At 40.3% G+C, this 20,737-nt stretch overlaps 1 protein-coding gene across 2 annotated transcripts; it reads right to left on the bottom strand.

Moving 5' to 3' along the window:
• Positions 1-1,470: 1,470 nt before the first annotated feature.
• STYX (serine/threonine/tyrosine interacting protein) lies at positions 1,471-20,737 on the bottom strand. Of its 2 annotated transcripts, none has more exons than XM_075029484.1 (11): positions 13,677-14,324; positions 9,813-9,845; positions 8,904-8,957; positions 7,691-7,788; positions 6,933-6,993; positions 5,493-5,529; positions 4,893-4,932; positions 4,760-4,810; positions 4,072-4,144; positions 2,982-3,075; positions 1,471-2,263 (listed from the first exon to the last, which is right to left on the bottom strand). In XM_075029484.1, exons 1-11 carry the CDS (start codon positions 13,710-13,712, stop codon positions 2,190-2,192), a joined length of 651 nt encoding a protein of 216 aa, XP_074885585.1. In that variant the 5' UTR covers positions 13,713-14,324; the 3' UTR covers positions 1,471-2,189. The 2 variants fall into 2 exon arrangements, with proteins under 2 accessions (XP_074885585.1, XP_074885584.1); XM_075029483.1 differs by lacking the exon at positions 13,677-14,324 and adding an exon at positions 20,439-20,737 and having other exon boundaries at positions 1,472-2,263.

Below are 20,737 nucleotides of genomic sequence, written 5' to 3'. Positions count from 1 at the left end.
AAACCAGCACTGCATGCTTAGCCAGTCAGCTTAACACTGACAAGTTGTAGTTCTTAAGGAGCTAACAGTCACACTTCCTTTTTTCAAGCTGAAAATTTCCAAACTAAAGCATCGTACATTTCTCAGAGATTTTTCTTCTGAAGGATTTGCACTGCTCCATCACCAACACAGGTGGCAGAGGACAGACAGCAGCAAAGTTCTGCTGAACACTGGTTCAGCTCCACTGAAGCTGTGAACCCTTCCCACACACAGCACTCCAGGGCCTTCCTATTCCACACCAGAAGAGGTTATTAGGCTACAAAGCCTCACCCAGGTGTCCTGGCTCAGCTACAAGCCCTGACTTACTGCAGGAGGATTTCCTCCTCAGGTGACACCAACATCTGTTCTAGCAGCATGCTTTAACCCAGGCAGTAGTTTTCAAACCAGAATCTGCTAACTGCTTGTAAAAGCCTTCACACAGGCCAAGAGCCCAGACTTGCTTTGGCAGGACTGCCCCTCAGCAAGCCTTCCCAGAAGCTGTAAGACAAGGCAGAGGATCAGTGACTAAGCAAAGATCAGCAAGTCACAGGCGTGGTCAACTTGCCTTGAATACACAAAGTGAGGCAGAACTCCTACAAAGTAAACAAGCTGCTGGACGATCCTCCAGCAAAAAGCAGCATCAGAAGAGATCCTCACAGTACAAATGGTTTCACTGTTTAGATTCATCCCTTCAAACTCAAAGATACCTGCCCTCAGAGGGTCCCCCTCAGCACAGGTTGCTCATTCTGAGACTGACAACATTGGCCATTCACACACAGCCATACCAGAGTACAGGGAGATAGCTGGATGCTCAGATCCCCAAATGTCTTTTATATTGAGTCAATTCTCTTGAGCCCACCTCTTCCCTGTTAAAATATAGTCTAATTACAAGCTCAGATTTCCCAACTGCACAAGTTGTTCTAACAGCTTTGTAATTTGCTCAGTCACCACAGTGCTCTAAAGGAGCCATCATTTAATTCTATCTTTTATGCAACAGACTGATTGGCAAATAAAGCAGAGATGCAGAACTGAGACTGCACTTGCAGAGCCACTAGTTATCACAGTGCTTCTGGAAAGGGAGAAGAGTCAAAGCTGCACGAACCACACCTTTGCAATTCCCAGTTTGAAAACTTTAAAGCACTGATAGGTGTGTGGCCTTAATTGACTCTAATGCTTTAGAAGAGCCAAGGTGAATCCTTTAGGTCTTGATGCTATTATGGCCAGTGCTTTGGGCCTCAGTTTTCAGACACCAACCCAATTTTTACCTCAAATGATGCAACTATTGCTTACAAAGGGAACTACTCCTTCAATACCAGTTTGAAGATGCACTATTGTTGTAGACTGATGAACCATACTGGCTCGGTCAACTTAAATCAACCTATAACTAATTTAACAAGCAGCTTTTTAATGCTAGCTAAAAGAATTCAGTCTTGATGTGTGTAAAATTGGTAGCTGCCCTCTGTATTAATTCAGCACATGACTATTTTATTAGGTAATTAATCAGTACTCTGTTTAACTTGCATAAAACAAGGCGAGATTTTTAGAACAGTATTTTGTCTTAAATTGGTCTCGGAGCATCAGTGTCAAAATAATTCAGCATATAATGAGGTTTTATAACAAGGTAAAGAGTTAAATACTGATTAGAACACTGCTGTTGCTCAACTGCCAGTAGTAGCGCATAGTGCAGTTCATAAAGCACATTTCTACAAGCATGACCATGATATATACTGAGAACAAGGTGAGTTTTAGCAAACTTTTTCTTTACTAAATTCTCTTGTTATAAATTACACAAATAACTTTATAAACAAATCCCCCCAACTTGCATTTTGTTTAAAGTAATAACTTTATATCATACAAATAAAGAAATTTCAAGTATGAAAAGTGCATTATTGCAATAATACCTCTTTGCAAGTCCAAAAATCTTGGTTTAGAATAAAACTGTAAAGTGTAAAAAAGGAGTAAAACAATCAGTGCCATCTATTCATTCAAGAAGTCCAACATCTTAAAAATGATGCTTAGTGTGTTGCAGAGGCAGATTTACATCTGAAAGCAACATGTAATTGAAAAGAAGCTACGTGTGTGTTCATTTTGCATTATTAATTCATTTTCCCTAGTTTTCTTCACCTTTCTTGGTGGGAATTCACAATACAAACAGTGCTTGTCCTCAGGTATCATCCGTTCTGTGCTGCTGCCACTTGCATGGTTCCAAGTTCTTCATCCTCTTCATGCACTCGTTTTAAACTTCCTGCAGAAGGCAAGAGGAAGCAAGACACATCTGAAGAGATCAGCTCTAACAATACACAGCTGTGGGTAGGACTACAGGGCAGATATTGTCTTCTTGCAGGAACTCTACCCTTTGAAGACATTAAGCTTTTTGACAGACAGTTGCTGACAGCACTCTTCTCTCACACTTCTCCACATGAAAGAGAAATTTCCTAGAACCCACCATTGTTTGTGTTCCCTTTACATGTCCCCCCAAACTCCATTTTCACTGACCTTTAGCAGGGGCTGCTACTGGCACACCTCTATATGATTAAGGTAACATTTTTTACATGCCCTAACCCCCCGTTATCTGTTTAAAGGCACAGCAAAACTTCTTTTCAGACCAACTGCCTTAATTTTAAGGGCAGCAATTATGTCATGAATATTGGCTGCTTTCAACCTGTCACTCTTGATTCCCCTAAGGAACTCAGGGCTTTTGAGGGACAGGGAGAGGCAGGGCCCTTCCCCAGTATGGTATGGAAGTGCAGACAACAGCACAGAACAGTTCAACCATAGGAGAACAGAGTATTTAAATTACTGCAAACTGAAGTTTGAATATAGCTTGCACACCAACTGCAGCTATCCCCTTCCCAAAAGTCTGAGACTCACTGCTGCTGGAGGTTTACTTAGGGAGTGCAAAAGTCACCACACAACACCAGGTAAGACAGGCGGCATCACGCACAACAGGAAAGGCTTCTGACCTGTAGTACCAGGTGGAACTGAGAGGGATCTCTCCAACTGCAGTGGTGACATCATCTGGATGGTTAATTTTGCTAGATAGATGGCTTCATATTCCTGGAAAAGTATAGTAATATTGCTATTAATTTGGCATAATGCTTTGTAAGGATGAGAAGGACTAATTCAGAGAGTTCACTAGGATGGACTAGAGAGTATCTTAGAGTAAGGCAGAGATTTTAGAGGAAGAGAGTTCTTTGCTGCTTTGACATGAACAACAAAAACTCAGGAAGACAGAACAAAAGAAAACTTAAAGGATGACAAGAAAGGGCTTTAAGGAAGAAAGTAAACTTTCATTAAAAAAATTCTGTGAGAATGTTCAGAGAACTCATTGCTGCTCTCAAAATGCAATTCAGACAGTAGAAACAAACCAAACTTAGAATACAGTAGCTTCAGCGATTTGTTACAAGGACAAACCATACAAGGCCTTGAAGTTGCATTCTAGTGACCTGTCACGCTTTCAGTGCTACACCACAACTCCTCACAGGAGTTACTTTAAAAAACAAAAAACCAAAACAAAACCCACCCCCCACTCCTCCCCCCCCAAACAACTCAGGATATATTCAATCATCTTGCTGCCAGCCACTTAAGTAATAGCAGAGAGACTGCAAACCTGTTTTAACATACTGTCCTGATGTTTACCCACCATTTGCCCCGTAGACTCCTTGAATACGATAACGCAACTTCATGATACTGCTGTTCATTGTTTCACACTTGTGAATTTTATCACCATTGAATGCAAGTGTCAGGAAGCATCACTGATGCATGCCACAACATTCACTTTGCAGTTTCCTTAGCCACCAATCAAGCTGTTTCAGAGCCTCTTAATAACTGCACAAAACAGGATTTTTATTTCTCCTCCATTTGCTTTGTCTAAAGCTTAAGTCTAATGAACTAGGGTACCCACTCATCTTCCTTCCAAGCTCTACTATAGCTTCTGACATTTACTTGAAGCATACTTTACAGTAAATGTTAAACCTAAGTAGAAACAGCTGTTCTGCAGGAAGATGATTCATCAGATGGCTTTTGAGTTATGACTAGAAAAAAAGAAGTCACCTGAAGTTGATGGACAAATCCAGCATTAGGATTAATACAGAATCTTCTTTCTTGAACATAAGTAAACGCATCCCTTAAAAAGAGAAGGACAGAGAAAATACTTCAGTGGAAAACAGACTATGATGAAAGTCTCTGTGGTTTCAGGAGTCTTCCTTCTGATTATCAGTTCTTAGGAAATATACAACCTCTAAATGCTCCTCAGAACTGGTTTGTATAACTGAAATTGTTTGGGCAAAATAGGAAGCAGTAGTTGTAAAAATACTATTTGCCCACCCCCACCTCCAGTCTTCAGCTTGCTGGCCTGTTTTCAACACACTACTTGGAACAGCCTCTTGGGGCCTCTCCTGTAGTTTTACAGCAAGGCATTAATCCATGTAGGTTGGTATCCTATTCCCATTAGCAGCAGGTACCTACTTCTTCTTAAAGAAAGGATGTAAACAAACCTGCAGTGAAGTGAAATGGAATAATCGGCCCCATGTAAAGTCTTCACTCAATCTCAGTAGGTAACAACTGGCTTATGCATCAATACACAACTGTTTACGTTCCCTCCAAAATTACTCACTTACACCACTTGAATTAAAAAATGAATACCTACAGACATATCAGACTTCTTATCTGTACTACAGTACTCTCTCACTTAAGCCTTTTCAGGCAAATGGTTAACTACATGACCACGCTCTGTTCTCACCTGTACTTCACCCCAAATGTTTCCATTATGTATGCAATAACTAAGGCAGCACTGAAAAGAAAAAAAAAATTAGTAAAATGTATTTCCATTCTTTAAAAAAAATAATTAATAAGGAGGATGGATAGTTTCCTACCTTCTAGAAATCCCTGCATTTCCATGGACAAGAACTTTTCCTGAGAAGGAAAAAAAACCCAACTATACTTGTACAGACTGAAGAAAATGCTTTGAAATGCAGTTTTTCCTTGTTATGGAGAACTACACAGTAGCAAGGTACATCCTAAGAATAATAGGCATGTCTGTCTTTGCTCTAAATTACTAACTACACTCCATCCATTACTACCCTGAGTTACAGAAGCATATATTCCTGCTCCTCTGAGGATTTTGAGTAACAGAATCTGCATTCCAGGACCACAACACAAATTTAAGGCCCTACATTAGAGAGGGGACAAAAACAACTCATGCACAGAACACAGTTGTGTTTAAAGTGGGGGAAAAAACAAACAAAAAAAAAAACAAAACAACAAACCAGATATACAAAAAAGTTTGTTTTCCAGTCAGAGGCAAAAGGAAAGAACACTTTGCTCTGAACTTGTATAATATAGTTCAAGTCAAGCACAACAAACCCCCAAATTTAAGAAAACCTCATATTTAAGAGCCTCTAATATATACCAAGTTAGCTTTAAACCTTTAACAACAATGTATTAGTAAATGAAGAAAGTTAACATGATTTTACCTCCACTTTGTAAACTTCCATCAATAAATTCTTTAGTCTAAAAAGAAAGAAATTACAAGAGTCAAAGTTTCAGATTATTTTAGAAGTTATTGCTACCTGCATTTAAATTTGGTAGAATTTTTATTATCAGTCTTTATATACAGTGACAATAATGCACTCTGTTTATACAGACTTAGGCATCACTTCAACTGGACATTCATATTTCTTTTGTACTTTTAACTATCCATAAAATTGTCAGTGAACAACTAGTGCGAAGCCAGAAACAAAAAATGCATAAAAATCCAGTATGTGTGCCTTTTACAATTATTATGTCACATGTTACACCAGTATAATAACAAGTAATTTCTAAACATCTTTGCTTAACAGCTGGGGGGGAAAAACCCAAACAAACCACCAAAACCACAAATTAAAACCCACACGCATCAACAGCAATGTGGCCTGGACTGCTCTACAGACACCTGTGTCTTCCTACAAGTTATCCAATGATATTTTCTGTTACAGAAGCAGGTCTAATCAATCTATAAGGCAAGACATGATGGAGTGAGGTCTGCAGAATACTGCCAGGTTGAAACAGCTGATTAGATTAAAAGCAAAATCTAAATAATTTATTGTGGGAAAAAGACTAGACTTTTAAAAACATACCAACACTGAGCTACTAAGATGTCAGTAACTGCGAGATTTGCAAAGGATGTTGTTTGATCAAGTGGCATTATACTTTTGCAAAGCTGCAAGCCATCAACTGATTTCCTGCCTTGTTCTGAAAAAACATGACCACCTCTACCATACACAGGGAAGCCAGAAGAGCTTTTTAGTGTTTTGTTTTGTTGTTGGGTTTGGGGTTTTTTTTGAGGGGGTGGGGAGGAACAAAATGCTCTTGCTCTGTTGCAAACGAACCTAAAATAAAAATACAAAACCATAGCTCAAAACTAAGGGTTTATTCTATTTCCAAAGGTCAGTATATAATGGGTACTGTTTAACTTAAAGTTACTTTAATTCCTCTACAGTAAACATGTTTCAAGTTGCTGTAAAACTTAATTACACGAATTAGTTACTATTTTCTGTTGATTTTGTTTTAGTATTTGATACAAGAGATGTAATTACTCTTGGGCTCAAAAAAAAAAAAAAAGGTTTCTTACAGGCCAAGTTCTCCAGCACTCTCCTATGACCTGATTTCTTTGTTTTGAGACCAGCCTTTTTTTCTTTTTTTTGAGACCATAAAAAGGTACAGCTCTTACAACTCTGCCTCAGTTACTATACTTACAAAAAGGAGTTAATTACACTTACTAAAAGTGGTAATAATAAGGTCACTTAAGAGTTCACAGCCCTTCCAGGTGCCTCAGGCAGGGTATCCCAAATTTGAAACTGGTATCTGTTAGATCAGAAAATCCTTACTGGGCAACTCCATTCCCAATCCATTCCCATTAACACACAAATACTTACCATAGGGAAAAATCGTATTATATTCTCAACTGGATTATCTGCAATATCCAAGACTAAATACCTACAATGAAAACAGTTGCTATGAGTACACAGTAACACTGAGTTGCTGCCACCAGAACACAAACAGCTGATTCAACCCCACTACAATACTCAAACCTGCAGAAAGAAGCCAGCACTACCCTCCTGACTTTACTTTGCTCCAGAACTTCTACAATCAAGCAACCTCTGGAGCTGTCCTTCGAAAGAAGCAAGCGAGGAACCTTTTCCAACATCCCCTGACAAAGCCACCTCTCAGAGTGGAAGAAATTCACAAGTGCCATGCTACAGGTGACTCAGCTTTGTTTGAAAGCAGCATACTACATACTCACATGTTCCCCATCAGTTTGTAAATATGGCCAGTGTTCTCTTCTAGGGCTGCATGCAACTTTTTCAGAGGTACACATATTCTGATTAAGTTACCTCAAATGTTTTATTAGCAGGACAAACTAACAGCTTCAAAACTGAAGACAGTTACTGCAAACTAATGGATATTCCTCATTTCCAGACTTTGCCTATATCTAGAGTTTATCAGGATGAATAAACTACATGGTTTGGATTTAAAAGTCTTTCTACACCTTTGCACATTTTTCAAATAGTTTTGACAACGTGAAAATATTTGGAAAGAACACTAACAAAAAAATCTTGTTAATACAGAGTAAGTTGTTTAAAAGTAAGACCTTTCATTATTTGCAGGTCTGCATGTTATGATCATTTCTCACCTAAATAACTGTTGGAAGTTTGGTTTAATAAAATTTGCTTCAATGTTTTGCCGTATGCATATTACATGGGTTATTCCATGTTTCTGAAGTATAGGTAGCTGTGGAAAAAGAAAAACACATTTTTTTAAAATTATGGAATTCATCTATTACACAGTAATAAAAACTATACTTAAATACACAATAGGGCTATAGTATGTCCTCAAGGAAAAATCGGAGCTAGTTTTCTAATGTTCAAGCACAGTGTGAAAAATTTTGTCTTTCAAAAAGACAAAACAACCGTTAGGAGCTGCAAGGAAAAGCATTCCTAGCAATAATAAAAAGAACAGGCAGTAAAGGCAGCATTTAATGAACTTGCTTGTCTCTGCCCACCTTTCACTTCGCCTGAAATTGCAAGTCCCTACATGATGTTGTAATTTTCAGCTAGCATTGGATTCTTGCTGGAATCAGACCATTGAAAGTAAGATCATTTAAACTATGAGGTAAGTTTGCAGATACAAGCTTTGTCTTAGCAGTGTTTGACTTTATTGTACATGCAATTTACCTTATTTTACTGCATGTGTGAGTTCCCAGTTCTGATTTGTGTTGCAAAAGGAAATAGATTACCTGACCAGTAATGTGCAAGTCTCAAACGATTTGCCTTTTTCTAAGAAAAATTATATTCAAGCTTAACTCTAAGACTCAATTTTAATACAGAAAGCTCACACATGAATGCTCACTGCAATTAGCATGCAAGTCACTTCAAACTTGCACTTTTCTCTGGTGTGTAAGGACTAGGTAAAGCCGACTATCTGAATTGAGGGAGCGTGCGTGTGTGTACACAAACACATGCAGAACTTCAAGCGACATGAAAAAATTTAATCGGGGCTCTTTTTTCATTTTTCTCCTGAAGCAACCTTTTAGCTTACAAGACTGTTACAGAAAACACAGTCTTGTAAGTGTGAACTGCCCCAGCATGTGCCCAAAGCACTAGTTGAGATTCATGCTGGAAAGGGGAGGCATTGACACTGGCCCCAGTCAGATAATCCTGAAGGCTAAAAAGACCATCCCAGAAATGCACGACATATTACTACTACTATAGCATCTTTCATGTTCCAGTTCAGGATTGCAACCAAATTTACACCTATATAGATAACACTTGAACATATCACCACAGTAACAAAACAAATCACCACAGCAAAGTTTCCTTATGAGACACTATTCTGAAAAATCATACCTTGCTTTTCATAGCTGAAGAATATGGGCCTAAAAATAATCCAGGTAAAATTTCCTAGGAGGCAGAAGAACAGACATTTAATACCAACTCAAAATTATTTTAAATAATACATTGCACTTAACTCAGACTATGCCCATGGAAACAAGTAATGTACATATTAGTGAGAGATGTGTTATCAAGTGTCATTTATAACAGGACAAGGAAAAAAAATCAGTTTGGCAAAATAAAAGAAACATGATCTTTGTGCAGGAGATCTTGTTTTGGAACAGGAATCAAGTCCTTTATTTGGACTAAGTTCCAGTTTGATTACTGCATCTTACCCAGCCCCAGATCAAATGAAGGGAACTCTAACTTTGTACATAATCGTGTCTTGTAATTAATTCCAAATCACTCTCATGGAAAAAGATACACACATGGTAAGTCTTCTAGCTTTGTCCTAGTAGTAGGAAAATATCAATTTTTAACCATTTATCTCCCCGCCAATAAAGATGCGTAGATCTGTAGATCTTATCTTGTGCAAAGATTTGGCTGACACCATGGTAGGAAAATTTTAATTGTCCATCCTACTTGAGAACCCTTACTTCAAACCAAATTCAAGTTAAAAAGCAAAGCTCCAATACATTGTTAACAACCACCTCCTAAAAATATTCATGAAGACAAAAATACAGTATTTTGGGGTTTCTGAAGAAAAGGACAAAATTCCTTTTTTTATTTTAGTACTTGCACAACAGAGATCCAAGCACACCTGCACTCTAACCTGGCAATCCTCACACATCTCTCCCATAGTGCTGCCTGACACTTTACCCCTAAACACTAATTTTGATGCTAGCTCTTTTGTAGGGCACTTTCTTTTTCTTATTGAACGCACCACTGGTTTTGACTCAAATGGTAATTGAAAGTGTGTCATACCTGCATCTCTCTCCTCATGGGATAGGTCCAATCCTTAAAATAAAACAAAAAATAATTATATAGGCACATAAAGGGAAAAACAAATTCAGACAGAGATCTTATGTAAAAGAATCAAAATCTATTTTCTGCAGATTGTACAAGCTACCTGCTATGCAACAGGCACATTGCTTATGCTTACTGCTAACTCTCCACATGGATACCAGTAACACTCAAGTGCAAGGAACACTATTTTGAAAGCTAATGTGAAGAAACCTCAACTACCCTATAGCAGTGACAAAGCCTGTGTAGAATAGCTAGTGGTGTACATCCACACCTCAGCTTTCTGCTTAGAAACTTCCCTCTAGAGCCGAGGGGGGGGGACGGGGACGGGTGGGGAGAAAAAGAAAAAAGCTTTACAACATTGTGTCCTAGCCACAGAAGCAAAAAATTTCCTTTGACTGGTACATTCCTACAGCCACTGAAAAACAGTTAGGAGATAACAAGTATAGCAGATAACTCCCTTAAAATCCACACTGCCTCACCTAATGTATTTCAACTAACTTTATTTTGAATATTCAGGATTTAGCTTTAACAATTGTAGAAATTTATGTACCCCATGAACACAGCAAGCCACTACAGTGAATCTCCACTTTTCTCCATCCTAGACAGTTACACTGGGAGGGATCCTTGCACAGTAAACGCATATGCTTGTGTTCAGTCACAAGGACATGATACTACTTGTCGGTTAATTTACAGCTAGCACATCACACCCTTCCACAGAATCTCAGACCCTCAAGTTTGTGAAGGTTCACCTCTTGAGAACCACTCCTTACCAGCTGACTATTTGCTATCATCCAACTCAGTCTATCAGAACTGCCCAGAGCAAATGCCAGGCTCAATATTTTCATCCTTTGCTCCATTTTACAGAACTGCCAAAGCTGAACAGAAAAATGCTCAGACTCTATTCCTGTCTTTCCTTCTTTGCAACTCCCACTGTCCTCTATTAACAGGCTCTTACTCATTCTTTGACCCTCACACATGAAGGAGTTATATCTGATATCACAGTTACCAGCTGGAGAAGAAAAAGGAAATAGTCAAACATATCAAATAAAATAGACTGCATACATTTATTTACATAACTTTATTGGTTGCTCCACACACACCGGCAGCTAAGAAAAAACTTTGCCATATGTCGTTCTTGTTGATGTTCCAATCTCCTCAAAACTATGAGAAAGTTAAACTCTAAATATTCAGCCTCTGAAGTGAGCTGAGGATTAAACCAAGAAAGATCCAAGACCTTAAACTGCCTTCCTGTCCACCTTAGCACCTGCAGCTGTACTGGTAGCATCAATTTCACATTAACTCCCCTTTTTACTAAGGCACATGAGAAAAATACAGTGGTTCCCCCAGACACACACACAGTTACGCAGTGAGGTTTTGCTAGCTCTTGTTAGTGGAATTAGAAGGGATTTTAGTATCAGTAAAGTTATTCTAGAAACCACTTGAATCTGGGACAGCACTTCTGAGAAAGCAAACAAACATTAAGCCACTCAAAACAATTCTTTTAATACTACCTAAAATGGTAGTACAAACAAGAAAATAAAATACACTGAAATGATCTTTGCTAAAGACAGAGAGGTAAGCTAAGTTACTTCTGTATGTTTCAGCTGTAATAATAAAAGTTCCTGGTAGTAGAAAGTAGAAATTCTGTGACAAAAGGATGATATTTGCAGAACTGTATCCTTTGAAGGTTGTCCTAAGAGTGTTTTAGCATAATCCTGTTGTCTAACTGCATGTATGAAAGCATACTTCATTCACCAAAAAGCAAGAAAACCCCAGTTTTGTCCAAGCATAAAAACATTATTATGAGAAATAAACTCTGAAAATCTTAAGCTACACTCCAGGAGTATACAAGTGCTTAAGTGGGTTTATTACTCTATCTAAATACTTGGAGAATTTAAAAGTCTTAATCTAGAGCATAATGAAAACACAAATTCATCACTACTTTGGTCAAGAGGACTTAACAATACATTACAAATATTCCTTTCAAATGCATTAGAAACAGGAAATCGTGTTAGTCTCAACAGCTGTTAGCTGTGCAAAATAAGTAGGCAAGAATTTAGCAATATACAATCCAAAGGAAACCAAAACCCAAAAGACAACAGATGCCACAGATGTTCTGAACAAGAGAAAAATGTCAGTATTGGCTTCAGACATTAGTCTTCAGTGTTCTTCAAGAAGCCAGAAAGGTACAGTTTCCAAAGGGATTTAGTCTGCAAAATAAGTACCTGAAAGACTATGTCTCAGATTAAATGTTTTCTTTATAGAAAGTACACAAACTACTGAAAGAGTGATTCCAGTGATTTCGTGACAGCCCTTCAAGGTTTTTAAAACTAACAATGCAAGATTATTTAAATGTTACCAAAAATTATGTAAAAAAAAATAATCTATTAATGTAGACTGAACCCAAGCAGGGGTCTCATTTTAAGGAATTCATTCATCAGCCATGTTTTCCACACTGTCTGAAGCAGCCAGCAGACAAACAACTACTGAAAGTTTCTCTTCTTATCAGACCAAATACAATAATTGTGCTAAGAAAACAACCGGTGATGCCAGAGCTGGCTAGAATAAAACCACTCCTTGCTACTAAGTATTTGGTAGGTTCTACAGAATACATGACAACTCACTGGAAGGCGTGATCTTCAATACTCATAAGACTAGACTGTGATTCACTGACAGATAAATTTAAAAGATACCTCAGCTGTTTTGCTGAGGGTGTTCACTGCACATACCTGCTGTGTTTTGCATTCGCACAAATTAAATGCCAGGGACTATCTAAAGCACTTCAACTGCTGTCCCAGAATGGAGCGACTAGCAAAAGAAAAGGGAATAAAGTACATTTTGAAGCCCTCCCTTCCCCATCTACAGCCAATCTATAACTGAAATAAATTGAAGACATGAACGAATAGGTGAGACTTGTCTACACTACAAAGAGCTTCTTGGTAACCAATATCCAAACTACATCAAGAATTATGCTGCCAACAGTTATGGTTATTTTGTCAATATTTTGCCATAGCTATACCTGTTCTTCCTTAGAACAGTTTAATAGCAAAAAACCCTGACACCTTACATTAACATGTGCAAATGTACATACATGTGGACTTTTTCCTGAAAGATTGACCTTGGCTAGGACTTAATATAAAATTCATATTATGAATTGTTTTAATTAGTTTAACAGCCCTGACATTGAGACTTGTCTATGCTCAAGATCTGCACAAAAGCGGACTGTGGTTTTTAAACACAGCACCACAACGTACCTTCTGCTATCTGCATATGCTTCACCAGAAGGAATGTAGTGAAATGGATATACATGACATCACTTAACTGGTCCCTATCCGACAGTTTAAGTCTGAAGACCCATCTAATTTTCACATATAAAAGGTATATCCTAGTCTGTGTTTGCCAAAGCTCATCTTTGGTTGAAAGGCAATCTGCAGTACTGCACTTTCATTACTATGGTTAAACTCCTGCTGCCTTATAATTAGTAGAGCCTGCAAACCACAGACTGTCCTAGATGAAGGAAGAAGCTATCAAAGGTGCTGAAAAAAACCACCAGTAAAATAAATCAGATCAGTAGTTTGAAGAAGGAGACTCCAACAACAAGAAGTATCTTTTCTAGATTTTAGCTGCTGCCCCTCACCTGCTCAGCATCGCTGGGCATCAGCCACCATCTGCCATGACTTTCCCTGCTTTCAAGACCATTACTCAAGTCCTTTTGAAAAGCTGCACGCAACTCCCAGTAAAACCTTCCTGACCACTCCAGGTTTCTGACCCTTTTCCAACACTCAGACAGCTCATTTGTTGTTGATTAATAGTAGCACTTACCTCTCTGTACAGCTTTCTCTTCCCACTGCAATTCATCACAGCAAGACTTCTGCATGATTGATTGTTCCTTGCGTACCCCTGAAAATCTAGGGTCTGTCAGAATCCTCTTGCCTAATTTGTTTCTCTGTCTAGTGGAATATTCATATAAGCTATAACACTCAAAAGTCTCTCCTCCAACATTCTTCCACAAGTTGTGAAATCAAAGCTGAAGACAACTGTTACAGCAGTGACAGCCACACATTCTGCTGACCTGCTTCAATTACTTCATCTGCTCTGGTCAGCTGATCTCTTGGATATAACTTTGTACTGCTCTGTATACGAAATTAAAGATACAGCTAAACAGTGGTATATCAGAACAGCCAGAGGGCGTGATTATATTAACTGCCAACACTACTACGACCCCACCTTAGCAGGCTACAGCTTGGATTGTGGATGGGTTGTGATCCCTCAACGATTACCTTTACACAAAAGCTTTATGCTTAATTCTGAGGCAGTTTTAAGTCTAATTTACACAATGAAATGAGATCACAATTTGAAAGTATTTTAGACAATATCTTGGAAAAAAACTCCCAGCTGATACAGTCCAAAAAAAGGCAGGGGGGAGAGGGGACATCATCATCAAAGACCTGCACAAAAATAAAGCTAGTTACACCAATGGCCTTTGTAAAATAGAACAATTGTCAAAAGAAATCATGCAGTACTAAAGTAGTAATAAAGCATACTCGTTTGCCATCTTTTAATAAGAAAACAGACAAATTAAATGAAGTACTGAAAAAATATTCAAGAAAAATATTTGAATATTACTGCAATCTGTCATGTCTATCACTATGAAGCATGCTACTTTAAGGGCCTCAAAATTAGCTATAACAAAGAATGCAATGAAAGGCTGTGTCTTCAGTTTCAGTTATGCTTCATGTTCATGGACAGTTATTCCAGTTAGAAGCACTTTATTTTTTTTTAATATATGTATTTTTTTAATATGTATATAGAATAGAATTATTTCAGTTGGAAGGGAACTACAATGATCATTTAGTCCAACTGCCTGACCACTTCAGGGTTAAATATATTTATTTTTTTTTCGGGTAAAAGTTCTAGTGCAAGTATGTAAAATATAAAAACTAAACCCAGTCTTTTCATTCACTCAAGATGTGGGCATGCCACTAACAAGAACAGAGCTATACTAACAAGGTTAAGGAAGGCTTTGACAGTACTGCTAACCCAAAGCAGCAGCCAGTTAAAGGGTGAGGCTATATTCCCACCCTTGTGCAGTTGTCTAATCCTACAGTCACCATGCTCAGGAAACTATAACGGCCCCAAACTAACAGCTTTTTTAGCAAAGCCGGTTGTCTACCAAGTAAGCTCCCTGCTCCAGGTCACCACAGGTCAGATAAGCTCTGGGACAAAAACGGTGACAACACCGGATGGTTGGCAGGACGGGTAAAGCCACTTTTTAGCAAAGCCAGCTATTAGTTGGGCTTTGCTGTAACGGCAAGTCCCCCCTCAGTCACAGATCCCACTTCAGTCAGTCTCAACACTGGTCAACGTGGGCTGGGAAGCAGTGCTTAACAGCGTTTTCTGCGTATTTCTAAAGAGTACTTGGACAATAGGAAGTCCTCATTATACAGACATTTTTGCTTTTGAAAATACAAAGGAATACAAAAGCAGGAAGGTGAAGAGGAAAAACAATAGCAGGTGGGAATGACAGAGCACACAGAGGAAGGAAGAAGTGTACAACAGGAAAATAAAGGTTATTTTTAGCAAAGAGAAACACAAGCCATGGAAAAGGATAAAAAGGTAGACTAAGGCAACTAAATGGAAAGTAGAAACATAATATAGAAGAGAAACAAATGCTTCTTATTTGTCCCATTCTGTAACACTGGTGCAAAAGATACCTCTACTAGCTTAACTACCTATTAGCACACAGGTTCATCAGCACTGGGTTTTATTAAAGCACGATAAAGCAGTGAAGACAGAATTCTTCAGCTTATATGAAGCACACAGCCAAGTGGCAGGACTGCCACACTTTTTGTATTGTTTTCTTTTTAAAGATACTTGCACAGAAGCTGAGACTCATCTGAATTTCTTCTAGTAGTGTTTCTCCTGCATTCATCCCACGCATTTCTACCCACTACAATAAAAGGTCACGATGATTCACTTTTTACAAAGAATCTGTAGAATGAGCGATTCACTTTTTACAAAGAATCTGTAGAATGAGCAGTAATGAACAAGTTTTAATGGTAAAGGAAAAATTGTATTCGGATTATTAGAATTGTTTATAATGGTGCAAGTATATCCCTTTTCATGGCCTTTGTTTTTTTAACTACAGCCTAGTGAGTTGGGCTATATTGAGACAGCCAAGGAATGTACAGGTCTCTACAATCCTCATTTAGATTAAAAAGCCCATGCTTTAAGCCCCTGGTTCTCCAGACTGCTCCAGTTGTGAGCCACCTTCACGTCTGTGTGGATGCCTACGCAGTTCAACAGGCTTCCCACGGATGCAAGGCATAAGTTAATCACGACTGACAAGACTGCTCAACTTCAGCTGCCACAGTGCACTTCTTTTGATATATGCAAAGTAGTCTGATAGTATCCCACAGAGTTATGATCAAAATCTGTCACCTGATTTACATTTCCCAGCGTAACATAGCTTTTTTTTTTTTTTTAATTTCTTTTGCTCTATTCTGTGGGCAGGTAAAATAAATGTTATAATACAGGCTTCCTACTTATTTTAAAGACTCTGCAGAAGAGAAGAGTCACTATGTTTCAGGGGGTTATTTATGTTTCCTTTCAGAAGTAAAAGTAGTTTAAGAAATTTGTTCCACCTTTAGATGGACTGCACTACTGCATAGTTTTAAAAAAAAGCAGTAACAATACATTAGCATTTCAGACTAAATATAGCTGTTAAGAAATGTAAATTTCTTCAAAAAAACATGTGCTTAAGAGACCTCAGTTTTTACGCATAATAAAAAGGCAAATATGACTGCTTAGTCAATAAGCTGATAATTCCATTACAAAAACCATGGAGAGTCCTAAAAAAATTCTAAATACATCACGAATAGTAGTTTACTCAGCCTGCTTGCAAGCAAATATGCTAACGTTTTAACAAAGAAATGTAATTATTGCTGCGTTCCCATTACATACATCCTAGCACTATTCTTTTTTGTTTGTTTGTTTAAGATTTAATGGGAAAATAATTTCCATTAAATTCCTTGAATTATTCCAGTCCTTACTTGCCATCTTTCCAAAAGTGCTAAGATGTCTCAGTACTAACATTAACCCAACACTCTCAACAGGACTTTAGCCATACACATTTATACTGGGGAAAAGAAACCAAACCCAGCACTTCTCAAATTTAAGAAAGTTTGAGACGTCATCTTGAAAGTAGTGCCAATTTTAGAAAAAGACATATAAATCTAAGCTTAGAAATTATTTTCATGCCATGTAGAACCACTATTACTCATAAGACTTTGACATATTCACTATCACTAATCTGTAAAAGAACACACAGAGTTTACAGACATTCATGAAATATACCAGAAAAGCTTTGCAAGAATAGCGAGTTACATGTTGAATATCCAAAAATTAAAAGTAGAAAACACTCAGATGGCATAAGGACCTGTAAAAACGAGTTCAGCTTCTAACTGCCATAGACTCACCAGTGAAAGACGGAAGCTGGTTTATCCCAGATTTCATTAGCTCATCTTGCAGAACTGGACAATTCACCCAGACTGCAGCCAGCACCTAAGAGTGGACTAGAGGAAGCACCGCAAGCCAACACTGACACACGGTTGTACCGAAGCACGGCAGACGCTGGCAAATACCTGTCTGTGCTTGACCTATAACAAACATGGTTTCACCACCTGAACGAACTTTAAGTACACACAAACTGCAGGAAAAAAAAAAAAGTGACACATGTCGCTAAGGGTACTCAGAAGAATGAACTTCTGGTCCGTCATTTGCTGAGATGGTATCAGACGAGGAACGCAAAGAAGGCACAACTCTCTCTGGCAGGTAAACATCACTGGCATTTCTTAACATGGCATTTCGCAAGCTCCAAAGAGTACCAATAGCCAAGTAGTTTAAAAATCCAGCAATTTGTAATACTATGTATGGATTAGGGACATTGCAAACAATCTAGAGGCCACAAAACTGACCTATTTATCTAGAGTACATTCCTGCAGTCTGCCTAAGTCAATCCAACCACAGGCTGCCGTCATCCCCTCAGATAGCCTTGCCTGCTCTCTGACTTTTCCACGTGCCAGCACTAGGGAGTGTGAAGCTGTGCAGTCAACCAGTTCAGCTCAGCAATTTGGCTTTTTAAAAAATTATTATTATATTTAAGCTGTCACATGGTTACTAGTGTCAGACAGGAGAAGGGAGCTAGGGGGTGGCAGTTAGATTGCCTTAAAGTGACCACAAAGTTGCACTTACTCTTGAGCAAGTAAACCAGGGATTCCCCAAGTTCTCTCTCCTTTCCCTCCCCTGCTGCAGCCCAATATCTTGAAATCAAATCTACCAAGACAGCATTAAACCATACATAACCAACTTCCTGAAATAAAATTGGAGAGTACTCCTCATTAAAGAACCTCCTCACTGCAATACACAAGAGATGATCTTCAGCTTTTCAAGAATAACTACATTTTGTGGGCAGAATGTTTTTAGTTTCCTTAGTTTGCTTTTCCAAACCATCTTAAAGATGGGGCTGAAGGCTCAAGGCTAGGGTCTCTTAGGCTTTGCTGAAGAAGTTAGCTCCACAAGAACTTTGACATTCTCTACTGGCTTTAACTTTTCTGTTTCCCCCAAATACTCCAACTATAGTGTAATGTAAGCTGTTGAAAAAAATTAACTTTGGGTTTTTAAAAACAGTCCTTGAAATTCTCCACTATGGTCTTGCAGCATGTGGAGTTGTAACATTCTGTACATTATACTATTGAGAGATAGAGCATGAAAAAAGCAAAAAAATAAAATCCACTCTGAAGGACCCTATTAAAGTTTCAGCTTTCATCAGCTAAGAGCTGTTAGACTGGCAGTGACCTCTGTTTTTAAAACTATTTTAACTGCACACTCCTTTTTAGCCATTCTAGTTATAAAGAGGTTCAAAAAGCCATCCAGGCTAATTCAGTTAACCATTTGCACAAGTAACTGTAGATAATATGATTGGTTTCTTGAGAAAGAAAAGATATTTAAAAACAAACAAACTATACACCTCACAGGGTGGTATATAATTTGTGTTCAGATACAAACTGATTACAACTTTCTGAAAACAACCAAGATGACTTGTAAACACCTCCACAGCTCTGAAATGAAGAGCGTGTTTAAACCTTGACAACAAAACCAAAAAAGAAAAATACATAGTAACTTCCATCTTTCAGGTAACTTACCACAACAACAGTATTCAACAACGCCATTAATACAGAAATAAAGGCCAATGTTTATGAATTATGCAACAATCTATAGTCCTCTGCAGAGCTCAGATACTACCAACTTCCCCGTATGAAGACTGTGACATTTTGCATGAAGTATCTGAAGCTGTCAAAGCGGGACACCTGAGGCTGTTTGTGACACATGAAAACACACCACCAATATCCAGGGTCAGAACTGAGAAGCTAAGCCAAGTTCAGAAATCGGACACCACACTGACCCGACTCCTCTAACACCACGCGGGGTGCAGTTTAGTCTTAACAGATATTGCCACCTGTCTTAGTCTGCAGAGAAGTCTTGGCTCTTCAACACCGTAAAAATGCCTCCCCAACAGAGCGCCAAATTGTTTCTGGAGTATCTAAGAGTTAGTAGACACCAACTGTTTGGAAGGGGACACGCAGGTACTCACTGCTAGCAGCTCCTTACCTTTTTGCACGTACAAAAAGGGGCAAGCTGGGAGCCAGCAGCAGATGGAGGACAGGACTGGTGACCATACAAAGGGAGAGGGAACGCTCAGCAGAAAGCAAAAGGGCGGCTAACAGACAGGCCATGACATGCTGAAGCACAGAAGAGGGGACAGCAGCGACAGCAAGCTGAGTGGGGGTTGCTGTCAGAGGGCAAAAGCCAAGGGAGCCAAGATGAACCGCGGGGGGTGTGTGTGTGTGTGTGTTTCTGTGAAAGCAGGCACCCCCTCCTCGGTGGGGGGGGGGCTTCTGTGAAAGCAGGCACCCTCTCCTCAGTGAGGCGGGGGGGGCTTCTGTGAAAGCAGGCACCCTCTCCTCAGTGAGGCGGGGGGGCTTCTGTGAAAGCAGGCACCCTCTCCTCAGCAGGCAGGGCTCGCTCACAGCCCCAAAAGCAGGCAGGCAGGGAAAGGCCGGAGGCACCCGCAAGGGGAGGCGCAGGAGGGAAGGGGTTCTGTGAGGGCAATGGAGACGGCAGGGAGCAAAGGACAACGGGCAGGACCGGAGAATGTGGTCGGTGGTCCCCCCGGACCTGCGGGCGGGGGTGTCGCCGGGGGTTAGAAGGCGGATCTGTGCCTCGGTGGGGACCGGCGGGGGCGGCCAGCGAGGCCTGCGCTGGGATCTCAGCGGGGACCCCGCGGCCAGGCGGAGCGGGGCGTACCGGCGGGGGGGGGGGGGGGACGACAGGCCCCCACAGCCCCGGGCGGGGGTTGGGGGGACGCCGGGACCATCCGCGCCACCACGCCGGGCCGGGCGCCCACGAGGCCGGCGCGGCAGCTGCCCCCCCCCCCCCCCCCCCCACGGCGGCGGGCGGCTCTCCTCAGGCGGGGCCGGAGCGGCGGGCCCCTGATAGCTCTCCCCCCCCTCTCCGCCGCCTCACCTCAGAGTCCTCTTTGGCCTGCGGCAGCGCGGGGAAGGCCGGCTTGGCGAGCTCCATGGCCGGGCGCTCTCCGGGCGGGGCAGGACCGGGCAGGGCGGCTATTTGGGCAGCGGGCCCGCGGGCTCCGGCTCAGGAGCAGCAGCAGCGGCGGCGGCGGGAGGAGGCGGAGGAGGCGGCAGCGCGCTCAGCCGCTCGCGCCCGGCCGCCATGCTGCTGCTGCTGCTACTGCTGCTACTGCCTCTTCCCTCTCCTCCTCCTCCTCCTCCTCCTCCTCCTCCCGCCGCCGCCGCTCCCCCTCC

This window comes from Buteo buteo, chromosome 6, assembly GCF_964188355.1.
Source record: "Buteo buteo chromosome 6, bButBut1.hap1.1, whole genome shotgun sequence".
Lineage (NCBI taxonomy): Eukaryota > Metazoa > Chordata > Aves > Accipitriformes > Accipitridae > Buteo > Buteo buteo.
Note: the sequence above shows the minus strand (reverse complement) of the source record. Positions and strands in the feature narration are given on the sequence as shown.

Bases quoted from the DNA above. Each gene is read 5' to 3' on its own strand.
- STYX (XM_075029483.1), bottom strand. From the start codon at position 20,495: ATGGAGCTCGCCAAGCCGGCCTTCCCCGCGCTGCCGCAGGCCAAAGAG. The intron at 3,076-4,071 runs GTGACTTCTTTT...ATACTTTTCCAG, and splicing joins GATTTGTCCATCAACTTCAG to GAATATGAAGCCATCTATCT. The intron at 2,264-2,981 runs GTCAGAAGCCTT...TGCCTTCTGCAG, and splicing joins AGTTCCACCTGGTACTACAG to GAAGTTTAAAACGAGTGCAT.